General features: G+C 40.3%; 1 protein-coding gene across 3 annotated transcripts; it reads right to left on the bottom strand.

The window, feature by feature from the left end:
• Window positions 1-4,073: 4,073 nt before the first annotated feature.
• LOC119015095 (ATP-dependent RNA helicase DDX3X-like) lies at window positions 4,074-20,349 on the bottom strand. 3 transcript variants are annotated; one of them, XM_037090741.1, is made up of 20 exons: window positions 19,737-20,349; window positions 18,217-18,268; window positions 17,847-17,894; window positions 17,348-17,404; window positions 15,887-16,090; window positions 15,141-15,243; window positions 14,854-14,970; window positions 14,288-14,387; window positions 14,052-14,187; window positions 13,849-13,946; window positions 13,566-13,664; window positions 13,289-13,449; window positions 13,015-13,159; window positions 12,347-12,491; window positions 12,034-12,084; window positions 10,083-10,264; window positions 7,828-7,945; window positions 7,523-7,676; window positions 7,254-7,378; window positions 4,074-6,071 (listed from the first exon to the last, which is right to left on the bottom strand). In XM_037090741.1, the coding sequence occupies exons 1-20, from the start codon at window positions 19,779-19,781 to the stop codon at window positions 5,992-5,994; spliced, it is 2,220 nt and encodes a 739-aa protein (XP_036946636.1). In that variant the 5' UTR covers window positions 19,782-20,349; the 3' UTR covers window positions 4,074-5,991. The 3 variants fall into 3 exon arrangements, with proteins under 3 accessions (XP_036946636.1, XP_036946637.1, XP_036946638.1); XM_037090742.1 differs by lacking the exon at window positions 17,847-17,894; XM_037090743.1 differs by lacking the exon at window positions 12,034-12,084 and having other exon boundaries at window positions 19,737-20,347.
• Window positions 20,350-21,036: the final 687 nt, after the last annotated feature.

The following is a 21,036-nucleotide window of genomic DNA, read 5'->3' as shown; positions in this document are numbered from 1 at the left end:
ACAATGTTAAAAAATACTGGTTACCATTTTAGTTTAGCATTTTAACATGCTAGCAATTGCTAACAACAAGTAAAGACAACGATCTGCAAGTGTGCAGATATCTACACACAAACCAGTGTTAGACAAATTTCAATTAAACCTAATGATGGCGCTAGAGGAAACATTAAGGGTCAATAGGATTGATCCTCGCACCAACTTTAGTCCATATTAGACCAAGTGACTGACCTACACTCTCACCCACAGAGCCCTGCCGCTACGTCGCTAAAAAGCAATGGCTAATGGGAACTGACAGGAATCCATTTGACCAAAATGTAACATTAATGACAACTACATGTCTAAGTTTCAGCCCTCGGAATACAACTGTCTGTCAGCTAAAACTCCTTCCTGAATCAGTTTGTGCCACCGATTGCACAACAGCTCCTAAACGCTGACACAATAGTCAAAATAATGCTGTAATTCTGTTTTTCCATTGTGAACGCAACCTGTTTAATGACCGTGGTGATTTCCACGTACGATGTCACATGCATTTACTTTCATCTGCAACTATATTGATATTCTAAAATAAACCATTCGTAATATAGTTTGGATCTTACATCTGTATTGAAAAAATACCCAGCCCTAACCAATACGATGCAGTAACTTCAAGGCACCGTGCACATGACAGAATTTAGCCAGATTTCACTTGTGCCAGTTTGTGCTCTGATCGAAACAGAGCACAGAAGAAAATGGCCCGGACAAAACTCATGCGGACTATACTTGGTGACAGTAAAGTGAAAGGGAGTCACAAGTATCTGATCTCTTGTGCACTTACTGCAGAAGTTAAGAGCCCAGGGGGGCTGTTTGATATGGTGGGGTGGGGGTTTGGGGCACAGTGGTAGTTAAGTGTTGTTCCAACACAGTTCGATAGTAATTAGAGCTGGCAGACATCATCTGTATGCCACAGAAAAAGACCTCAATAATTTGCATATATAAATATCTGTGTACTCTGAACAACACTACTGGACAACAAGATTGTTCTCGAAACAAGATGAAACGTGGGCTAAACTTAAGTTTTACCCACCATGATTCCCTGCTGCATATCACACCACTTCCTATCTGCACTATCAGCCAATCAGCAATTGTCATCTTATATGACATCTGCAACTCCTAACATTTTTATCACTGCACATGAAACATGAGTTGCTCCTTGGTTTATTCACCATTAGTCTATCTGCCCCCTACAAGCTTTTAGAAGGCACAGCAATGTCTCCACACAAAGTGGCTTTGCCTCTCAATGTATCCTTCTTAGAAGTAACTCTTGGAATTTGGGCTGTAAGAACTGCATTAATGAGACTGCACTAGATGCATACAAAGTTTGTGGTCATTGATTCATGTAACAAATGCTGAAACATCCCCTCTCACAGGAAATATATGAGTGTCAGTTAACAATTCAGGTATTAAAACGGTTTCAGTCAATATTTAAAGGTGCACCAAATAAAAAATCTGCATGGAAACTTTGGGATTGAAGTATGCTCAGAGAGTGGAACTTCAACTGTGATGTTATGAGCTTCAGTTTGGCCTTTGCAGAGCTGACTCCTCCGTGAGGGAGGAGGACATGTTTCAAATTAAAAAAAGATTGGCATGTAAAGGTGTTCAAGACTATTAAAAGGTGCAACTTAAAGAGTAAAGTGAGTAAGCGAATCCTTCATAATTGATTGTCATTTGCACTGTTAGCTTCAACTTATTGTTACGGACTTTAGCTTCCTGCTGGTCATCCCTTCATACCGACCAGCAGCAGCTCTTCTAAGAAATCTAAGATGGAGACTATCCACCATTGCTGCAGGAGAAATAAAGTCTTACTCATATCACGGCCATAGAGCAATTATTTGATTGGTTAACCGGTGCTACAATCATCTATTGGGACACCTGAAACACAGTTCTGGTCAACAACTTAATGCTTTAACTAGTGTTCATAGAAATTTTACCAAAATTAAACTAAGGTGAACCAAAGCAACAATACAGTGTTGAACCACACTTCAGCAGTTGTTGAAAAGAAAATGCAAACTCATTTTCTGTCTTTGCCAATGGGAGCAGTTGGACACGGTGCAGTGTGTCATGTTTACCCTCTATTACTTAAGGTTTTTCCTAATGTTGCATCCTACGACCACCGTCCTTGAACACAGCATGATCCCTTAATATCACTTTTACTAGCTCCACTTTTTAATCACTACATAGGGAACCAGGTGACCCAAGACAGGAAGTTGGTGTCTTCCACCAAGACGCAATCTGCTTCAGTCCTACAGCATTACGCAGCCTGAAACGCTTACAAAAGGAATCTGAAGCCTCCTAGTTTCCAGACACTCCCTACCAGCTGTACTTAGTGAACAGATTTAAAGATTGACCCAAACACAGCCTGTTATTATTAAAGTGGACTAAAAATCAAAGAAGACGGGAAATATCAGAGAGGTCTAACGTAACTGAAGCCTGCTATAGAGTTTGATTTATTTGCTTGGCATGTTTAACTCCTTGACCAAAAAACAACAACACTTGCATATGTTTTATTGTCTTGGTCCAGCCTTGTCATTTGTCAAAGCCAGTGGGCAATTTGAGGCAATCTGCCTTGCGAGCATTTTCTGGTGTATAAATGTCCCTTATCTGGTTTATGTGTGTGTGTACACGTTTTTGTACATGAATAATATCTTCAAAGAATAAAATTGCCGACTGTTCAAATTGCCCACTGAACTAAGCCAACCAGACACTGCCTGGTCCAACGTTGAGTGATCAAACGTAATGTTTTACACATCAAGTGTTGTTTCACTTACAATTCACATTTATTAGAATTAACATTTTTCAGTGGAGATTCTTCTCTTTTTGAACATTTGAGTATTGAGTAAACAGTATTTACAGTTAATCTTCATTTCATTTAAGTTGTTCAAGTAAACGAAACAAATTCAGCCCGTGATGAAATATTATCTTCCCCACCAGGTAGCAACAGAGCATTTTTTGTCTTTTGTCCTGCTACTAATGAACAGTGGGGCATTGGACCTCTACCACTGAAACATTCAAATGTACAGCGGAGTTTCTTCTGCAAGTTCAATGCGGGTTGAAAAATGGACATACTGGGGGCAGATCAACTGTCCCTTGTAGCCTGGTTCAACAGCAGGGCAAAGTAGAGCTAACCAGGGATCACGCCTCAATTATACCATGAATGATTCTGTTATCTTCTCAAAAGTTGGAGCCAAAAGTGATTTAGCACACTTTATCTGTCCTGTATCTTACTGTGATTTGCAGAGGCAGATGACTTTTTAACATTCTTAACAGGGCTAAACAGGAACAATGCTAGCCATATACATATAAACTGAAGTAGTAGTCATTAACAGCTGCCACATGTTGATCATGGGAAAGAATTTAACAGCAGCCTATTATAATGGCACATGCCTGGTGTGTGCAGGCTTGCACTGAGACAAGTTGCCTTTAGTTGGACTGAGACACATTTCTGTGCTTTCTTTGTCAGCTGATCTCTTTGAAACATTTCATAGAAGCGGACTTCATTACAAGTCCACAGAGGAACAGAAAATGACAGCTCATATCTGTTGAACGAATAGTAAGAAAAAAAATTAGACTGCATAAGATAGCATTAATCAGGATAAGGTCAAACCTCCAACATATGATCCAAGTAAGAAATGCCTTTTCCAGCTGGTTCAGCCCTATGGACACAGCTGGAACTATGCCTGACTACATCTGGTTTCAGTGCAGCTAGACGGGACACGGTTGAAATGTGCTATGGACGTGTGGTATTGGATCCTCTGGAAAGCCTAAGCTGCCCCTGCTGTCAAATGAGTTAGGCTAAAATATCAGATTCCTGACTTTTATCCCTGACCTCAACAGATCTTAAAGACCCAACGAATAAACTGGAATGACTTATTTTAGAGAAGACTCTTCATTTAACTCTCCAGGATAGAGTGAGCGAGAAAATTCTGAACTCTTAGCTTTTTGGTTGTGTTTTCCCTTGAAAGAACCTTTTTGCAAACAAGGGTTTTAATGTTTGTGGTGGAAGCAGAGCCAGTTTCCCAAGAACATGGTGACACCAATAGTTGGTTGAACAGCCACAAGTTGGAGACTGATGTCTGCAGCAGCAGCAGCCGCCATGAACAGCAGTGGTTTTTATTTTACACTGCTTTCACTATTGAGTGTGGTCACAAGTAATCTGTATAGACAGACAGATGGACAACCTAATATTGTCTTCGAGACCATTTTAGTGATTCACAGTGCTCACTGGGAGATACTCTGTAAATCTAAAATGGCTCGAAAGTCTCATCAGATTTTAAGTTCACAATACAGTGAGTTTTGAGGAACATAGCTACATTTACAGCCACATATCTGAAAGAGAAGGCCGGGAGAAGTCACAAAACATGACTGCTGCTGCACATCTACACCAAATTCTGTGACTCTGTATCTGACATAAAGTGATCCAACAATTAGTGACAAAATGGCATTGAGAAACCCAAACTCAAGCTCAAACCGGAGCTGTAGATGTGACATAAAGGTCAATTAGTAGGACTCGCTTTCCCCAAAGCATAAAACCACAGTCCTCATCCCTACTCAACAGCAAGGACTATTCTTTAACAAGACAAATGTAATTTCTATTTTGGTCACTCTGAATGAGAGTATATCAAAAAGATAGAGAAATATGGTTGCAGTGGTAATATGCTTTTTGGAATCAGCTCATCGGGGACCTGACCAATTTGTACTCCAATAGACAGATAAGGAATTGCTTTGAGTTTCCTCATCACAGTTTTTGTTTAGTTTTTTCTGCCAAGGTTTGATTTAGTTCAAGCCTAGTTTGTTTCCTTCCAAATAGAAATAAAGAAAAACATGTTTAAACCCATACATGACATTAAATACTCATTCTTTTTAGTCACAGTTGGCCAGTACTTGTAGCCAGTTACGCATTATGGCAATAAAAACAACGGAAATAAGGGACAAAGTTCAAATTCTTAAAGGCACGGTACAGAAACAAATGGTCCTCCACTTTTTTCAAACAAAGAAAATGCTGCTTGTAGTTGTGATAATAACAACCACTCTGTTTGCTAGCATCATCGCCGGGCGACAACATCTGCTGGTGTCCCACTGACTGGAGTCGGTCCAGCCCCTTGTCCCTTCAGTCTGTTAGACATCTTTCTCAGATCTGAGTAAATCAATACTTCAATATGCTTTAGAAAGGTGAAAAAAACAAAACAAAAACAATTCCGTTTCTGTGGCCGCTTTAAGTACCTTTCATGTCATCAGGTGAAGAAGCTTCAGCCAGTCCCCATTTTATATGCAGACACATTTTGTTCAGATTTGACATCTTGCCCATCTCTGCGCTATATTTTAGAAAAGTTTTTGGCCGGTGATTTACAACATGGCCATGCGTTACATACAAAGATGACATGTGTAGGTACACAGGACGCCTGGCTGGCTTTGGGTGAATGCAGACAAAAACACAATGAAGCCAAAACTCAAATCTAAAGTGAAAAAACTGCATTTCCCCCTGGTCCTCTGCAGCCGCTTTGTAGGACTCTACTCACAGTAAATCTCAAGTGTCCACTATTCTTAGGGGATTAAAGAATCTTTTTAAAGAATTACATTGGTTATTTTTCTTCAAGCTTGTGCCACAGAGGAACTGTAACAAATCTGTGGCAAGTGTTAAAAAAAAACATCTCAAATTGGAGAATCCCTTTATAACGTGGCCTAAGAGGTGAGATAAACCAGGACTTAAAAACTCAAAAGGAAAATGAATGGGGGACTGTCAAGACAGACGTAAAGATGGAAAGGAGGAATTCAAAGTTCTGGGTGCAGAGGGACTGAACGAGGGCTATATAAATGAGTATAAATAGTTTAATAACATGCATGTGGACTCTAGGGCTTAATTGAGGGGAGGAGACAGATGGGGTCCAGACAAATGTGAAGAAAGGAAGGAGGATGAGTGAAAAGAAGAAAGAGGGATGAGTAAAGGTAGGATGGAGGAACCTAGTTGCCCCACCAGTCAACTTGAGAATGCGAATAGTTGCCTCCATAGCCGTCACTGGTGTAGAAGTTGCCAAAGCCACCTGAGGGGGGAAGGAAACAGGAGAGAACTCAAACAAAGTAAAGGCCTCAGCCAGGAACCGAAAGCAACAACACTGTTTCCCACAGAATCAGACTTTAATTGTGGCTGTCCAGCTGGGGTGCCACAGAGCATGCGCACTACAGACTTCCGGTTTAGTGCTGAGCTAACTTAGATGATAGGATGTGGGCAATTCAGTCCAATAAAATTTATAGAATCTAGAAAAGCCACACATGACTGTAAAACTAGTCATTTCGCAGGAGTTGTGAGGCTTTGATTATCATTTTACAGATGTGTCTTTCACAATGTTAGCTTTTAGGAAAAAGTCCCCTGTGCATCACATGATGATGTAATAACATGGCTTGGCCATGACAAATATTGGCCTGGTGCTCTCTGCCTATGAAAGGAATGCTCATTGTGTTCCCTCTATAGTATTTATCCATGCTAAATAACGTGCCCACACTTTCTGACCTTTCATTCTACTCTACTGCTTATGATCTCCAGTCATGCCTCTGCTACAGCAGGTTAAACACACTGGTCCTACAGGGAAGGTCGAAATCCACAGGTGTGTTTCAAAGTTGTGCATAAAGCCCAACTTAGTGAATATACATGACACATTCCACTGTGGCTTCAGTCATGGTCTCATCGTAAGCTTAAGTGATTGGCCACAGAAACACGACGTTGGGCTATGTTTCTCCAAAAGTTGAGTCAGATTGGACACAAATGAACTGTCCTAATTAAAATGAACAGCAAAATCTCTGTTTTCTGCAATGTGAATGCAGATGTAAAAGCTTCAGCAGCTAAGATGGGAGGGACTCCGTCTTCAACATCTTATGCAATCAGTTATTTCATATATATATATATATATATATATATATATATATATATATATATATATATATATATATATATATATATATATATATATATATATATATATATATATATATTGATTTATTTATTTATTTATTTATTTATTTATTTATTTATTTATTTATTTATTTATTTTTTTAACTGACTTACATTACTTTGTAGAAATTGGTTTTAACTTTCACATTAGGATTTTTTTGTTTTGTATATTTATTGTATGTTGACCATGATTGGATTATGAAAGCAATAAGTGGAAAACAATTAAGAGGGTGAATACTTTTCATCGGCACTGTATATCAGAAGAGCAGATCCTCACCTCCTCCAAAGCCTCGGTTTCCTCCGTGTCCTGCCTGGTTGCGACCGCCACGTCCGCCAAACCCTCCAGCATTGCCTCCTGCAGCCGTCTGGCGATAATCACGTGCTCCAAAACCACCGGAGAACCTGGAGGCAAAATCATATGCATTATTCAAATCGAACAGTGAACTTCACTGCATTGAGCCAAACATTTAATTGGACCTATAATTGAAAGCAAACATAAGAAAAACACATATTTAATGATTAAGGAGAGAGTGTGTGGATGTGTACCTCTTAGAGCGTCCTCTGTTGCTGCTCTTATGCTGGTGTTCATAGGCCAGGCTCTCAAGCCATGATGGAACTTCCTGTTTGGCCTCCACCAGGATGTCCAGCAGGTCTTTAGTGATGTTACCATTTTTGTCATTGAAGAACGATGTTGCAAGTCCTGCAGTTAAAAAAAAGCAGTCAGTAATAGTAGCAATAAAGTAGCCTTTTGTGTGCTGTGGCTTATATCGTTTGGAGTGTATCGTCATTTTAGATTATGTAACACATGACATGGTGTTAATATCCCTAAATTACACTAGCTGTACTCTAACCTAGGTTTCCGACTCGTCCTGTACGTCCAATACGGTGGACATACTCTTCGATGTCACTGGGCAGGTCAAAATTAATAACATGTTTCACATTGGAGATGTCCAGTCCACGAGCTGCTACCTGAGGAGGCAGAAAAAAGCAGGTCACTCACACACACACACAAACGTGTTAAAATGCTTTCATACTCTCATACTAAAAGCATGTGATTTATACAACATTATCATGTCAAGTTCTAAGTGCTGTGTCATAGGCAACTGGACACGTTTCAGTTTCTTGAAGATGTTTTCAACTCTCATCCAGGAGGCTTCTGCAGTTCTAACTAACTGGAGGGGAGTTGCAGGCTTTAAAACTCTGGAACGACGATGGTGTTATGTTTTCCCGTCTTCTCCTCTCTATCTGCTCTGGATCTTTTAGTGGTTTTGACAAAGGTCCAGTTTGGGTAGCCACAGGTTTTAAATGCTCCCCTGATGTGCTTCTGTTCCTTTTCCTTCCCCTCCGTCTCTGTGGGCCCGGTCTCAGCAGTTGGTTTAAGGTTCTGATGACCCCCAGCTTGTGCTTGTATTTATCTGTGTTAGGGTTTTCTGTACACATCAGTGTTGCACATCATCTTCTTCACTGTGTACCGCACAGTCCAGGAGGGGCAGACTGTTTCCTCTGACATCTTCCCACATGAACTTGATGTTATTGTCCAAAGCATTTATTTGTTCTGTAAAGGCTTCCACTTTCTTGTTTTGATTTTAACAGAGACTGACCTGGCAAGGAGCAGTTCCTATAAGGTAATCGAGGTTCTGCTTTCCACTTCTTCCATGTAGAGGATTGCCACTATTGGGGATGCCCATGGCACAGCCATGCTTATGTCTGCATTTCTTCACCATCTTAACTGCGTGACTGCGTTAACTTGAGTGAGAATGCATGTAAAATTGAGGTGACATCAATAGAAAACATTGTTTCTTCTAAGTGCAGTGTTATTTCTGTCACCTTGTTGGCAAACTCCTGTGAGTTTATGATTTGAGTGTTACTAACCAAAGGAGCAAGGATACTGGTTAAGTGCTTAGATATGCTGTAGGTAACTGAGTCAGTACTCCTATTGGGGAGTCCATGGATACATGGATACATGGAATGATTTACCCCAGTCTGTAATACAATAGCCTGTCAATGGTTTTGACCTTTCCCATTTTTTGCAGATATTCTATGACCTAACCTATAACTTTTTATAACTACTGGTAGGATCCTGCCTCAGTGTCTCATAGGTGCTGGTTCAGGTATGTGGATGACACTTGGGTCAAAATAAAAACAAGGGAAGTGGAAGTCTTCACAGAGCATAAAAATGCTGTGGACAATAACATCAAGTTCCCGCAAGACGATGTCAGAGGAGACAGTCAGCATTTAAAACCTGTGGTTACCCAAACTGGACCTTGTCAAAACCAAAAGATCCAGAGCAGACAGAGAGGAGGAGACGGGAAAACATCACAACATCATCAATGCCCCTGTTGCAGGAACATCTGAGAAACTTCAATAAACATCATGTCCCGGTTCACTTTACACCCACGAACATAGTGAGGCAGAAACTGGTCCATCCTAAGGACAAAACACCCAGGCATACACAGAGTAATGTAGTTTATGCTGTTCAATGCAGCCAGGACTGCACAGATTTGTACACTGGGGAGACAAAACAACCTCTCCATAAACGGATGGCACAACACAGGAGGGCCAACTCTTCAGGTCAAGACTCTGTGGTCCACTGACATCTGAAGGAGACAAATCATTCCTTTGAGGACAACAATGTAAACATCTTGGCCAGAGAAGACAGATGGTTTGAAAGAGGAGTAAAATAATCCATGTATGTCAAACCGGAATGACCTTCTTTGAACAGAGGAGGTGGCCTAAGACAATGCAGGACTGAGTCCTCTCCCCAGATAGCATAACCACCATTCACATCTGGGCTCACCTAGCACTAGCAATCCACATGAAGGTCGGTTGAGCCAACGTCCTACAAGTGGCCCTAGCGAATCTGTAAGCAGACCCCACACAGAGTTTAAAAGCCTGCAACCCTCCAGTTAGTCAGAACTGAAAAAGCCTCTTGGATGAGAGGTGAAACGTCTTCAAGAGACTGAAACACGTCCAGTTGCCTACAATACAGCACTTAGATTTACCATGACCTGGATGACTGAGAACCTTCATCAACATTAGATCAAGTGTAACCGTTTTCATGAAGAAATGTTAACCATGTATCAAGCAGGTTTTTATTTGAACTGACCGCTGTGGCCACCAGAATGGGGCATTTTCCTGATCTGAACTGGCTGAGGGCCTCCTCTCGGTCTCTCTGGGAGCGGTCGCCATGGATACTGGTACAGGCATAGCCTTCCCGATACAGGAAGTCCTCCAAGGCATCAGCACCTTTCTTTGTCTCCACAAAAACCAGGGTCAGTGAGTCCTTACCTGGTGAGCCCAGAGAAAAGGCAGCTGTTATTACATGGTGAATAGATATTCTTGGTGTCAGCTACATTTTTAACACAAACAGCTGGGTGTGAGCTGCTCTGTTTTCAAACCTCATATAGCAAACTGTAGCTTAAGTGTTTAATGGAGGAGGGCAAGTTGTTTTTTCTCCTTTTTCCTTTTAATCCAAACTAGTAAAAAAGTCAGGGCATCGCCCCAAATGAGGAGTCATTTTATGGAGAAGACTCCTTTGGTAGCAAAGTATCTTGCTCTGAAACTAAGAGAAAATCACACCAGATACAGTTCTTGGGGTTTGATGATGATGTGGCAATAAAGTGCCTCTGACTTCCTATTAACCACATAATGGAGATCTGTGTGTAAAAAAAGCATATCTCAGAGAATGATTAACCAAATCTTATAGTCAACAAAACATTGTCAACTACCAAGTCTCTTCGTAACATTTTGTTGTGACACAAAATCTAAAGTTTATGACATAAAAGTCACACAACAATATTTTTCAGGAAATTTTAACTACCATCAGGCGACGGAATAATATCTTTGTTACAGGTATTATGGATTTATAGTGTTTATATTGACAGTGAGTTGGTCTTTTTCATTTTATTCTTATTTGGTCTGCCTTGTGAGATTTAATTTCTTGTTAAGAAATTTGTAAACCTAATAAGAGAGGTGCTGTATAGTGATGTGGTAACACTTTCCAATAACTATCAACAATTAATAATTAAATTTTAGTTGTTAATTCACTGTTAACAATGCTTTATAAACCTTTTGAAAGACATCGTCAAGGTCTATAAATGTCAGATGCAACTTCATTATAAACACATGATTAATACATGCTTTTAATAATTATTAACTTAAGTTTAATTGACTCTAAATTTAACATTAATGATGGTTATCATAATGATCATTATTAATATTATTATTACAGCTGACAAACAGAAACCATTTGTCCAAATTTAAACTACAAATTCACCATCTTACTTCATCTTATTTATCGTCTCATTCATTCAGTGCTGTACACACAAACAAAACAATTTGCTTACTGACAATCTTGATATTTAAACTTATACTATGTATAATCAAGACATGTCATCGACTCTTTCAGCCCTACCAGCATGTTTATACGTCTACTGAGAAGGTTGTTTCAGACCACAATGGTGTGACACAATGTCTTGATAACATGCACCTTAATTAGTTTCAATTATTTACAGCACATTACAATAGATGTTTTTATATGAACAGAATAATGCAACAGGCAGCAGGGAGTGCAGTGTGGGTAAAAACAAGAAATAATCACAAGAAAGAATGGTTAAACTGAGCAGCACTGTGTTGTTGTGCAGGCACTGTGACTGGAGCCACTGATGGAAAGAGTTTGGTCATAGTTCTTCCTCAATACTACAGATCCCTGAACATATCTACCTGATGGTGAAGGACATTGACTGACATTTATATCCATTTGTTAGCTATTGAGACTACAGCATAACCAGACTCTCTCTATCAAGGCTTTTGTTCTGACATAAAGATACCACAGCAACAAACTGTACATAAAAAAGAAGTCTTGAATAAAGGAAAAAGAAATACAACAGGCATGTTTGATGTAAGCTTAGCAAACCTGACCCATGAGATGGTACACAGAAGCAAAAAGAACTGAATAAACAAAAGACTCTCCATCCATGGAAAAGAACAATAAAGGGCAGGCAAAATGATTTAAAATATGAAATGACAGATACAAAGTTCACCATTGAGGATCTTACCAGGTTTCTCTATGTTGTCTCCAGTATTGTCCTGAACCTCACTGGGGATGACTTGGGATAAAACCACACCAAACCACCAACATGTAAACTTTACTCAATCACCAGCAGAAAACTAACTGTGGATGTTTCATGTTTCTGATGTGCCACAAAGACACACAGTAATGTGTCGGCTGGGATGGGAGGATGACATGGTAAATCAAACTGTATTGTGTGTGCAATTGTGTGTGTTAGCACAAGTTGTATGTGTGGTGGAGCTGCAGTGTTGGGACACAGATGGTGGTCATGAATTGTTACTGCTCTGTGACTGTCTCACCTGTAGCACTGAGCAGGTCCAGGAGGAAAGATCTTTTATCGCTCTCCTCCACCCACACTACTTTCTGAGTGATGTTCTCTGAGGTGGAACCAACTCTTCCGACCGCCAGGAAGATGTACTCCTCCAGGAAATCCCTGGCAAGGATCTGGAGTGGGAGCAGAGTATGTGCTTATTGATAGATTCTAACTATTTTAAACTGATGTGCTCATAAGGTAATTTGCAGACATTCCTTTTAAAAAGTCAACTTATCAGGCTTGTTGGAGAATATCATAGAATAAATTAGCCATTTTCAGCGAAAATACAAATCTTCCTGTGATGCATCAAAGTTCTCATATTGTTGCTTTAATTTGAATTTATTTTATCATTTTTAACAATTTCTTTTCTGTTAATATAGCATTTTTATGTGTAACTGAAAGCAACTAACTTATTAAAGCTTTCACAAGCATCACTACAAATATGAACATGGTATTTGGTCCTAATACAGTAAGTTTGGAAACACAAGATTTCAGGTAAAATGGCATCATGACGTAATTGTGTTCATGTAGTGGACTTGCATTGTCAATAATCACCATTGCAGTATATATCGAAGAATGTTAAACAAAGTGCACAAGGCTTATCTAGTATCTGTCATGGGAAAATGCATGTCAGATGTTCCTCTGCAAATGTACCTGGATCTCTTTAGGAAAGGTTGCACTGAACATCATGGTTTGCCGGATGCCTTTGTGGGGCATAGTGTCCTGTTCCACAATGCGTCGAATCTGTGGTTCAAATCCCATGTCCAACATACGATCTGCCTCATCCAGGACCAGGTAGCTGTAGAGAGGAAGACAGAGGAAAAGGTTGCAGACTTTAAAATAAAGATAATATTCTAATATCTAGAAAACTGCAAGTATGTAAAAAACATCTCATTCCACCAATACAACTGTATTGCTAATGTCTTACTTGCAGTAGTCCAGTCCAATCTTGCCCCTCTCTATCATGTCCACCAATCTCCCTGGTGTGGCCACCAGCAGGTGGCAGCCTCTTTCCAGATCTCTAATCTGCTGGCCAATGTCTGCTCCTCCATACACAACACAGGGACGCACTCTGGAACGGTAGGAAAACTACAAAGAGAAACAAACTGGATGAAGAAATGCATGGATAAACATTTTTCCATTTTATCAAGATTTGTATGTGTATGTTCCTCTGTGTGTGTGTGTGTGTGTGTGTCTGTGCGTACCTTCCTGGCCTCATCATATATCTGTAATGCCAGTTCTCTGGTTGGAGCCAACACCAGTGAGATGGGGTACTGCTTACGACGCCCATACTTTCCATTTTCCTGCAACGCAAAGACAACACAACGCTTCAGTCTAACTACAGTTGATGGTTTTGCAGTCAAACGAAGTTCAGAGTTCAGGTAGGGAGTGCATGGTTTCCACTGGCTGGGGGCAAGTTTGTCTGTAATCCTGATGACAAACAGAACTGACGGCAGAAGTAATGGCATGTTTTGACTTTCTGCTCACCTGCCCAGATGCTTTAGCTGCATTCAGAGCTTCTCCTGGTCCTTCACAATAGATCTGGCTAAGGATCGGCAGCAGGAAGGCTGCAGTCTTCCCAGAACCTACAGCAACAAAGTCAACCTCATTCATCTCCTGGAGTATTCAGCGAGTCATCATTTTCCTCTAGATAGAATAGTATTCTCCATTATATGTTTTGTGTATCCTACCTGTTTGTGCGCAGGCCATGAGGTCTCGCTTTGACTTGACAATAGGGATGGCATATTTCTGGACAGGGGTCGGTCTGGTGTAGCGACTCAGACCAATGTTACCCATGATGATCTCACCCATGTCCACATCTTGGAACTGTTCAGCAAACACATATACAAACAGAGCAGCGAAAGTAAACATGGTGCTGATACATAATGTAGCACTGGTGGATCCATAGTTGACAACAGTAGCTTACATTCTCGATGTGGTGAGGGCAGTTCTGTCCTGTGGCCTCAACGGGAATGTCGTCATATTTCTCAAAGTTAATCCCAGTATTACTGGCAGAGAACAACTCACTTCAGAGGGGAGAAGGAAGAGAAACAGAGTGCACATTAGTCTAATGTCCAGGAAAATACATCCTGTGTTTCTTTGGTATATTAATTTCTGTCTTCTCAGCCACTGTGGATTTTTAAGCTAAATAAATATATGGATATTTTCACTTCATCAGTTAATCATTTTCTGGTCAATAAAACAGTTTTAAAAAATGCCCAACAGAGGTTGAATAGAGGTGCTGCATCAGTGGACAATGTGAGAATAAGAAGGTGTTTTTGAACAGCAAAGCATGCAGCCGTCTTCAAGTAGATACCGAAAATAAGATATGAATTGATAAATAATATCGGACCTTTAACAATTAATCAAAAAGTTTAATAGCAGCAAATACATTTTCTGTGGATCAACTAATCAATGGATTGTTTCAGTTACAACATCCAACTCTCCTTGTCGGAAGATGACCTCCAAAGACCAATAAAAGCACAGACTCACTGTTCAAGGCGTTCATTACGTGGTGTTGGTTTAGACCAGTCTCCCTCATCTCTGGACTCCTCCACCCAGCGGCTGCTTCCTCCACCTCCTCCACCACCAAATCCACCATGGTCAAACCTGAAAACAACACAAAGGGGATGATACAATATGTGCTATATTTGATGCTACAATATAAGCTTGTTCATAAAAGAAGTCACAAAGAGGTAGACTTCAGTACAGGAACAACAGAAAAACATAGGAGTCCTGCGGTGGCAGTTTTTCAGTCCATCTCAGTCTCATCTTCTTACCTCCCTCTGTTAGCATTGCCCCTGTCATTGAAGAACGCAGACTTCCCTCGGTTGTTACCAAAATTGCTGTAGGCGTCCTTGGCAGTGTTCCAGCCGCCAGCGTCTGACAGGGAATGAACACAAAACTATTAGAGGAAAGTTTCATACAAGTGGTATTATTAGCTCATCATTCAGCCATGTTTGAAGGCAACTACAGCTGGTGTTTGGAGGGAAGTATGGGAGGTGTTCAGTGTGAGAGATGTGTTATTTGATGTCTGTATTCAGGGTGCCTCTGAACCAGGGCTTGTAAGAAACACACATCACAATCGGGGTTTTGACTTTTGTGTCCCATTCACTTTCACTGGCGCACCTCTACAAAGTGTCATCAGTGGTGCTTCAGCCTCTCTTCAGTTCTGGTTTGGAAAATCATTTATATCTTGGCACCATCTACTTGTTCTAACACATGCCTTTACTCACTTACTCATTACATTCACAGTACTGATGATTATTAATGATCAAAAACTATTGTCAAAACATCAATATTGAGGTATTTGTTCAAAATTACTGTGATGTCTCTAAAGCAAATCATTATTGCTGGAACGAGTGACAAAATCAGATATAATTTTTTTTAAAAACAGATTCATGTTCTGTATCACAATATAGGCAAAAAATATGGCATTATTATCTGAAGGCCTATCTCCCAATCCTAATGGAGAGGTGAAAGCAAATATAAGGGTAATAATTCATGCAGTTAAACCAAATCCCACCTTTATTATCATAGGCAGCAAACGGCATTGGCTGTGCTTGGTTCATGGGGTTAAAAGCCCCACCTCTGTTGCCACGGTAACCTCCTCCGACGCCACCCCGGCCCCGCTCCATGCGAGGTGGTCCACGGTTAAACGTGTTGCCACCAGTCATGCGGTTGTCATGGTAGCCATTGACAAAGTTGTTGCGCCCGCCATCCCAACCATCTGCAGCGGGAGAAAAAGATGATAAGTAAACCACAATGATGACATTTAAATAATGCTTGTACCCATAAACTGCGCAAAAGAATTACAATTAGAACATTGCTGTTTCACTTCATAGTGGTAAGCCATTCAGTGTTGGATTGAGAACAGATACTTGACATCCCTTTCTTCAACTCAATGACAGAATAAGGTAACATCAGAAAACCAACTGATGATGACTTGATGCTACATTAAAGAATGTTAAAGGAAAAGTTCATCTAAACAGTTAAACTCAGTCATCATCTGCTCCCCCTATGCTGATGGAAAGAAATCTTGTAATCCACAAGACTTTTCTGGAGCTTCACAACAAAACAGCACTGCAGCATTCTCCTAAACAACAGGAGACTTGTTTTGAAACGGAAAAAAAATTACTAAAAAGGCATCAAAAGACTCCATACAGCTTGTCCGCTCTAGTCCAAGTCTCCAGAAGCACTGAGATCACAAAGTGATTTGAAAAGATGTTATTTACACCCTTGATGTTTGGTCAAGCTCATGTACCCATTTTAGACAGGGTGTATGCTAGAGGTCTGAACCTTATGATTCAAGGTCTGAACCTCATGATTCGATTACATTAAGATTCAGATGTCAACAATTTGAATGCAATAAGTGCTTCCAATAATCAAAATAGTCTAGCTTCAGCAGTCTAAATAATAAATATTTTCAGTACACAAATATTACAAAAGCAACCTTACACACTTGTTGTAATCTACAATAATAATGTTTTCACATGGCAGCTTTAAGATAAGGCATTTACTGAGTCTGCTGCACACACCTCTCTCAGAGCTGGACAGAAGTTCAGCTCCTCAGATTTTGGATGATTAGCTGGACTTGCTATAATAGTTATTATTTATGGTTGCAGACTTTAGCTTCAGGTGAAAATAACTAACATGATAAGTAATTGTTGTGAGGCAGAAGTAACACTCAGCCTGGGTCTCATCCAGTTCGTGTTTCCCAGCATGGTCATAAAATCCGACATGTGTCCCGAGATGACCGTTTTCAAAAATACAAGCTCAGTTTTAATTATCACTCGCAGATGATCTCTGACGTACCACCTACAAAAGTTATGTTAGCCTAATTTCCGCCCATGATTTAAAGCATGGGAAAAATGTTGAGACGTAACTTTGAATGAAAAACAGGCAATGACTGGGTGACCTTTTCCTTTGAGGGATAATATGCAGAAAGAACAAAATGAGTGTACTTTAAGTTTAGAAATGAACTTACAGTTGGCTGCAGGTGCAATGGTGTAGCCACCCTGTCGACCAGCAGCGAAGGCATTTCCTGTTGGCCAAGACAGAGATTCAGTTGTGTTTTTTATTAGTAACAAATGCAATTAATAAAGATACCCTGTGGAGTTTTGGACCTCTGGTGGCATCATAGAGGAGTTTTAGGAGTGGAGCTCTATTAGGTTCGAATTGTGCATGCATAGTTAAGACATACATGCATGCCACCAGCTTCACAGTATTCCACTTTGTTGGTCCACAGTAATGTAAGGAAGGTGCAAAGACAAGTAGTGACAACTGCTAGCTAGCTAAAATGGATGTAAACAATGCAGAATATTTAGGAAATATCTGCGTTGCAACAGTTGTATGAGGACGGAGATACATTCAAGGATTCACACAATGCACATTGGTGAGTAACACTGAATGTAAACACAACGCTGGTTTGTGTTGCTTGTCTACAAGAAAACTCCACAGGACAGCTTTAACTTGATGCTACACACCAGTTTTGGAAGCGTCTTTGTTCCGTAAATGTGGAGGAATGTATCGCCCTGCAGACAGAGAGAGACAGTGTCCAACATCATCAGGACTTACAAAGCTTGATTCTTAATTTAATATAGAAAAAGGCAATATCAAGATATATATAAAACCAAGATATTCTCTTGGTTGCCTTGTTGTCAATTTTCCTATTCTTCCAAATGTATGTCTTTATGGAGCACTTCCTTGTTTGCTGTCCTTCTGACATATAGTACCTTTACCATGGTTTACTACTTGTGGAGGTAATATGTTCAGTTTCGTGAGTTTCTTTGCACACTCACTACAAACAGAAACCCAAATACCAAAACCTTCTCGTAAAACACGTTGGCTGCTTACTGTTTGTGCCTCCACCTTGTCCGTCTGCTGCACTCAAGTCTAGTACAGCGAGCTGGATAAACAGAGACAAAATAGTCAGTGAAAAACCACCACAACATGCTGCCTCTAAAGAAAACAGTGCATTTTTCTTTAGTCATCATAATCAATAAACGATGTGACAGTCTTGCTAACAGACAATGATAGTAGAGCTGCAACGATTAATCAATAAGTTGTCAACTTGTAATTAATCATCAACTATTTGTCGTGGTAAAACCCAACTTTTGAGGATGTCACCTTGGGTTTTGGGAAACACTGATTGACACTTCGCCACCATTATCTAGACACATTCATAGACCAAACAACTAATCGAATAAAAGCAACAGCAATATTAACCATTAAACATACTTTGTACAAAGTCGGTGTGAGGACAGAATGACTGGATTTTCACTTTTTGATGAACTTTTTCTTTAAGGCTTTTTCTTTTTTTTATTTTCTATTTTTTTGCCCCCCAAGCCCAGACCAATCATGTGGGTGCTTCCTCTGTGCATGGATCCAGCTGCAGCGCAGGAAACAATTTTGCATGTCTATTTTTTTTTTTTTTCTATTATCACATACTAAATTCCAGTCTCTAAGGGGTTGAATGCACTTTCAACCTGACGCAATACGTAGTGAACTAGGCTAATAAGAAGGACTGGTCTAAATATAAAAACATTCCAAGTGCCTTTTTGCATTCTACCGTTGAAAGATGGTGTATAATTTGTTTAAATAAGGTCAGTGTTGTAAATCCAACTCTATCGGAGACATTATCCCAGTTAAAATACCAACTGAGGACATACAGTTCTTTTCTACTGGAAACTGTCTGACCAGTCAGACACAGCTAGACTACGTTGGTGGTGACGCAGAAAAAATGAGCTTTTTTCTTTTTTTTTTTTTCTAAAGCGGGTCCCGGTCAAGAGAAGCACGAAAACTGTGTAATACTGCACATTACATGAAAGCCAGAGGGATCATCTGTCAAACACCGCATTGTTTGTGTGTCAGTACCACTAGCCCGATCTCCGCATACCTCCATTTTATTATTGTAGCAAGCTGCAAGACAAACGCAGCGGAGATAATAGTTGTCGGGTGCGCTTCATATGCTCACACCGGAAGACCGACGGAACCGCCCGGGCGTCATTTGTGATCCGACTCTGTTATGATCAGCGCTATGTCCGCGAACACATAAAATGCGACACATCACAATCGGATACAACAGCTTTCATAAATCATTTTGGACTGTAATTGGTGTCGATCCCGTAGCTAAAATCCAGTTGGAATAAGCGCAAAAACCCTAATATGCTTTCCACGTAGTACACTCGGTTCCCCGCTCCACTGCCGCTCTTGGTCACGTGAGTGTAGAATTGAAGCGCACCCAACAGTAGCTAGCACGATAGCATCTCGTTAGCGGTGTTTTCAGGCTAGCCGGCAAGCTAACATTTCTCCCTGTCGTTTTAACACGTTTTAACAACAAACACTGCAACACACGTTGAACTTTCGTGGCTTACCTGCTGCTCTAGACCGTGGACATTTTCGACGGCCACATGACTCATAACTATTGAATATGGAGGAAAAATGATGTCGTTGAAAAAAGGACCTCTTTGTTTGCCGGGTTTGATGTTAATGTTATTCCTCCCTTGCCGCTAGCTTGTCTCGGTGGTTTCGACAGATGGCAGTTATTCAATTAGCTTAACAGGTAAACGTAACTTGTAAAATGCTATTGCTGAATTTTGCTTGACGATAAATTCCAGTTTTTTAGCTACAAGGATGGTACTTCGTGCAAACTCAGCTGATGTCGGCTTGCTCTTCAGCTGAAGCTGAGATGAAGCCGTCATGCATTAGTCAAGTACAATTGAATAACCCTGGAAAAAAACATCCGGCGGCGCCAAAATAAAGGTTAACAAACAGGAGCGGACGCAACTCGAGAGGAAGAGTCAGCTTCAAGGAGATATCCCCACAAAGCCCTAGTGCATTTTGTCTTAACCATACGTTGCACATTTCGCACACGGTTACTGTAAGCTATAATCAGACAGCAGGTCATTTACATAAAGTCGAAATTTCTCAACCTTTCATTTTAATTGCAGCTCGCGTTCCTTACTTCCGGACAAACACTGGCTAATACTAGCTAGCTTGACGGACACGTCTAAAACGCTATCAGTCCAGACATCGCGAGTCTTGAATGGCAGTTTCTCGCGATATCGCTACTAAGGCTAAAAAGCGTACCGGTGGAGCACAGTGTATTGTATTTCCATCTTTTTTTTTTTTCTTTTCTTTTTTTTCTTTAATTTTTTTTATCCAGCTTGCATTTAAAAACAAAAACAAACAAGTTATCCCTTTTATATACTGGTATAAAACTGATGTTACATATCAGTCTGACCATTGTATTTCAAACCCTTTACAGAGAGAATTCTTACATTTGTGCTTTGAATAGATTCCCTTCTGTTCAAGCCATCCTACATTGGTTTTGTGCAGATGCCTTCGAGAAATGTTACAAGGGGAGCTGAAATTAAACCAAACAGAAAGTCACATCACAACATAAAGGACATTAAGCCAAAAAAAGAAGACCTGTAGAAGATCTGTAGTGTTTATGGCAATTGTAGATATCAAAACACTTTTTCCACATGTTCAGTAGCACAATCCAAGACCTATAACACACTTTATTGTGGAAAATGGTGGAGTTACATTGGCTTGTGATACACACTGAGCTAAACATATCTCCAGCAAAGGTCGACAACAGCAGTTGGCCTTTGAGGTCTTCAGTGATGCTTTCACTGGAGCTCTTTAATACAGCTTTGATCACTTGATCAC

Source organism: Acanthopagrus latus, chromosome 24, assembly GCF_904848185.1.
Source record: "Acanthopagrus latus isolate v.2019 chromosome 24, fAcaLat1.1, whole genome shotgun sequence".
In the NCBI taxonomy this organism is placed as follows: Eukaryota; Metazoa; Chordata; class Actinopteri; order Spariformes; family Sparidae; genus Acanthopagrus; species Acanthopagrus latus.
Note: the sequence above shows the minus strand (reverse complement) of the source record. Positions and strands in the feature narration are given on the sequence as shown.

Bases quoted from the DNA above. Each gene is read 5' to 3' on its own strand.
- LOC119015095 (XM_037090741.1), bottom strand. From the start codon at position 19,781: ATGAGTCATGTGGCCGTCGAAAATGTCCACGGTCTAGAGCAGCAG. The intron at 17,405-17,846 runs GTGTGTAGCATC...CTTGGCCAACAG, and splicing joins CAAAGACGCTTCCAAAACTG to GAAATGCCTTCGCTGCTGGT. The intron at 13,947-14,051 runs GTAGGATACACA...TTGTTGCTGTAG, and splicing joins CATGGCCTGCGCACAAACAG to GTTCTGGGAAGACTGCAGCC.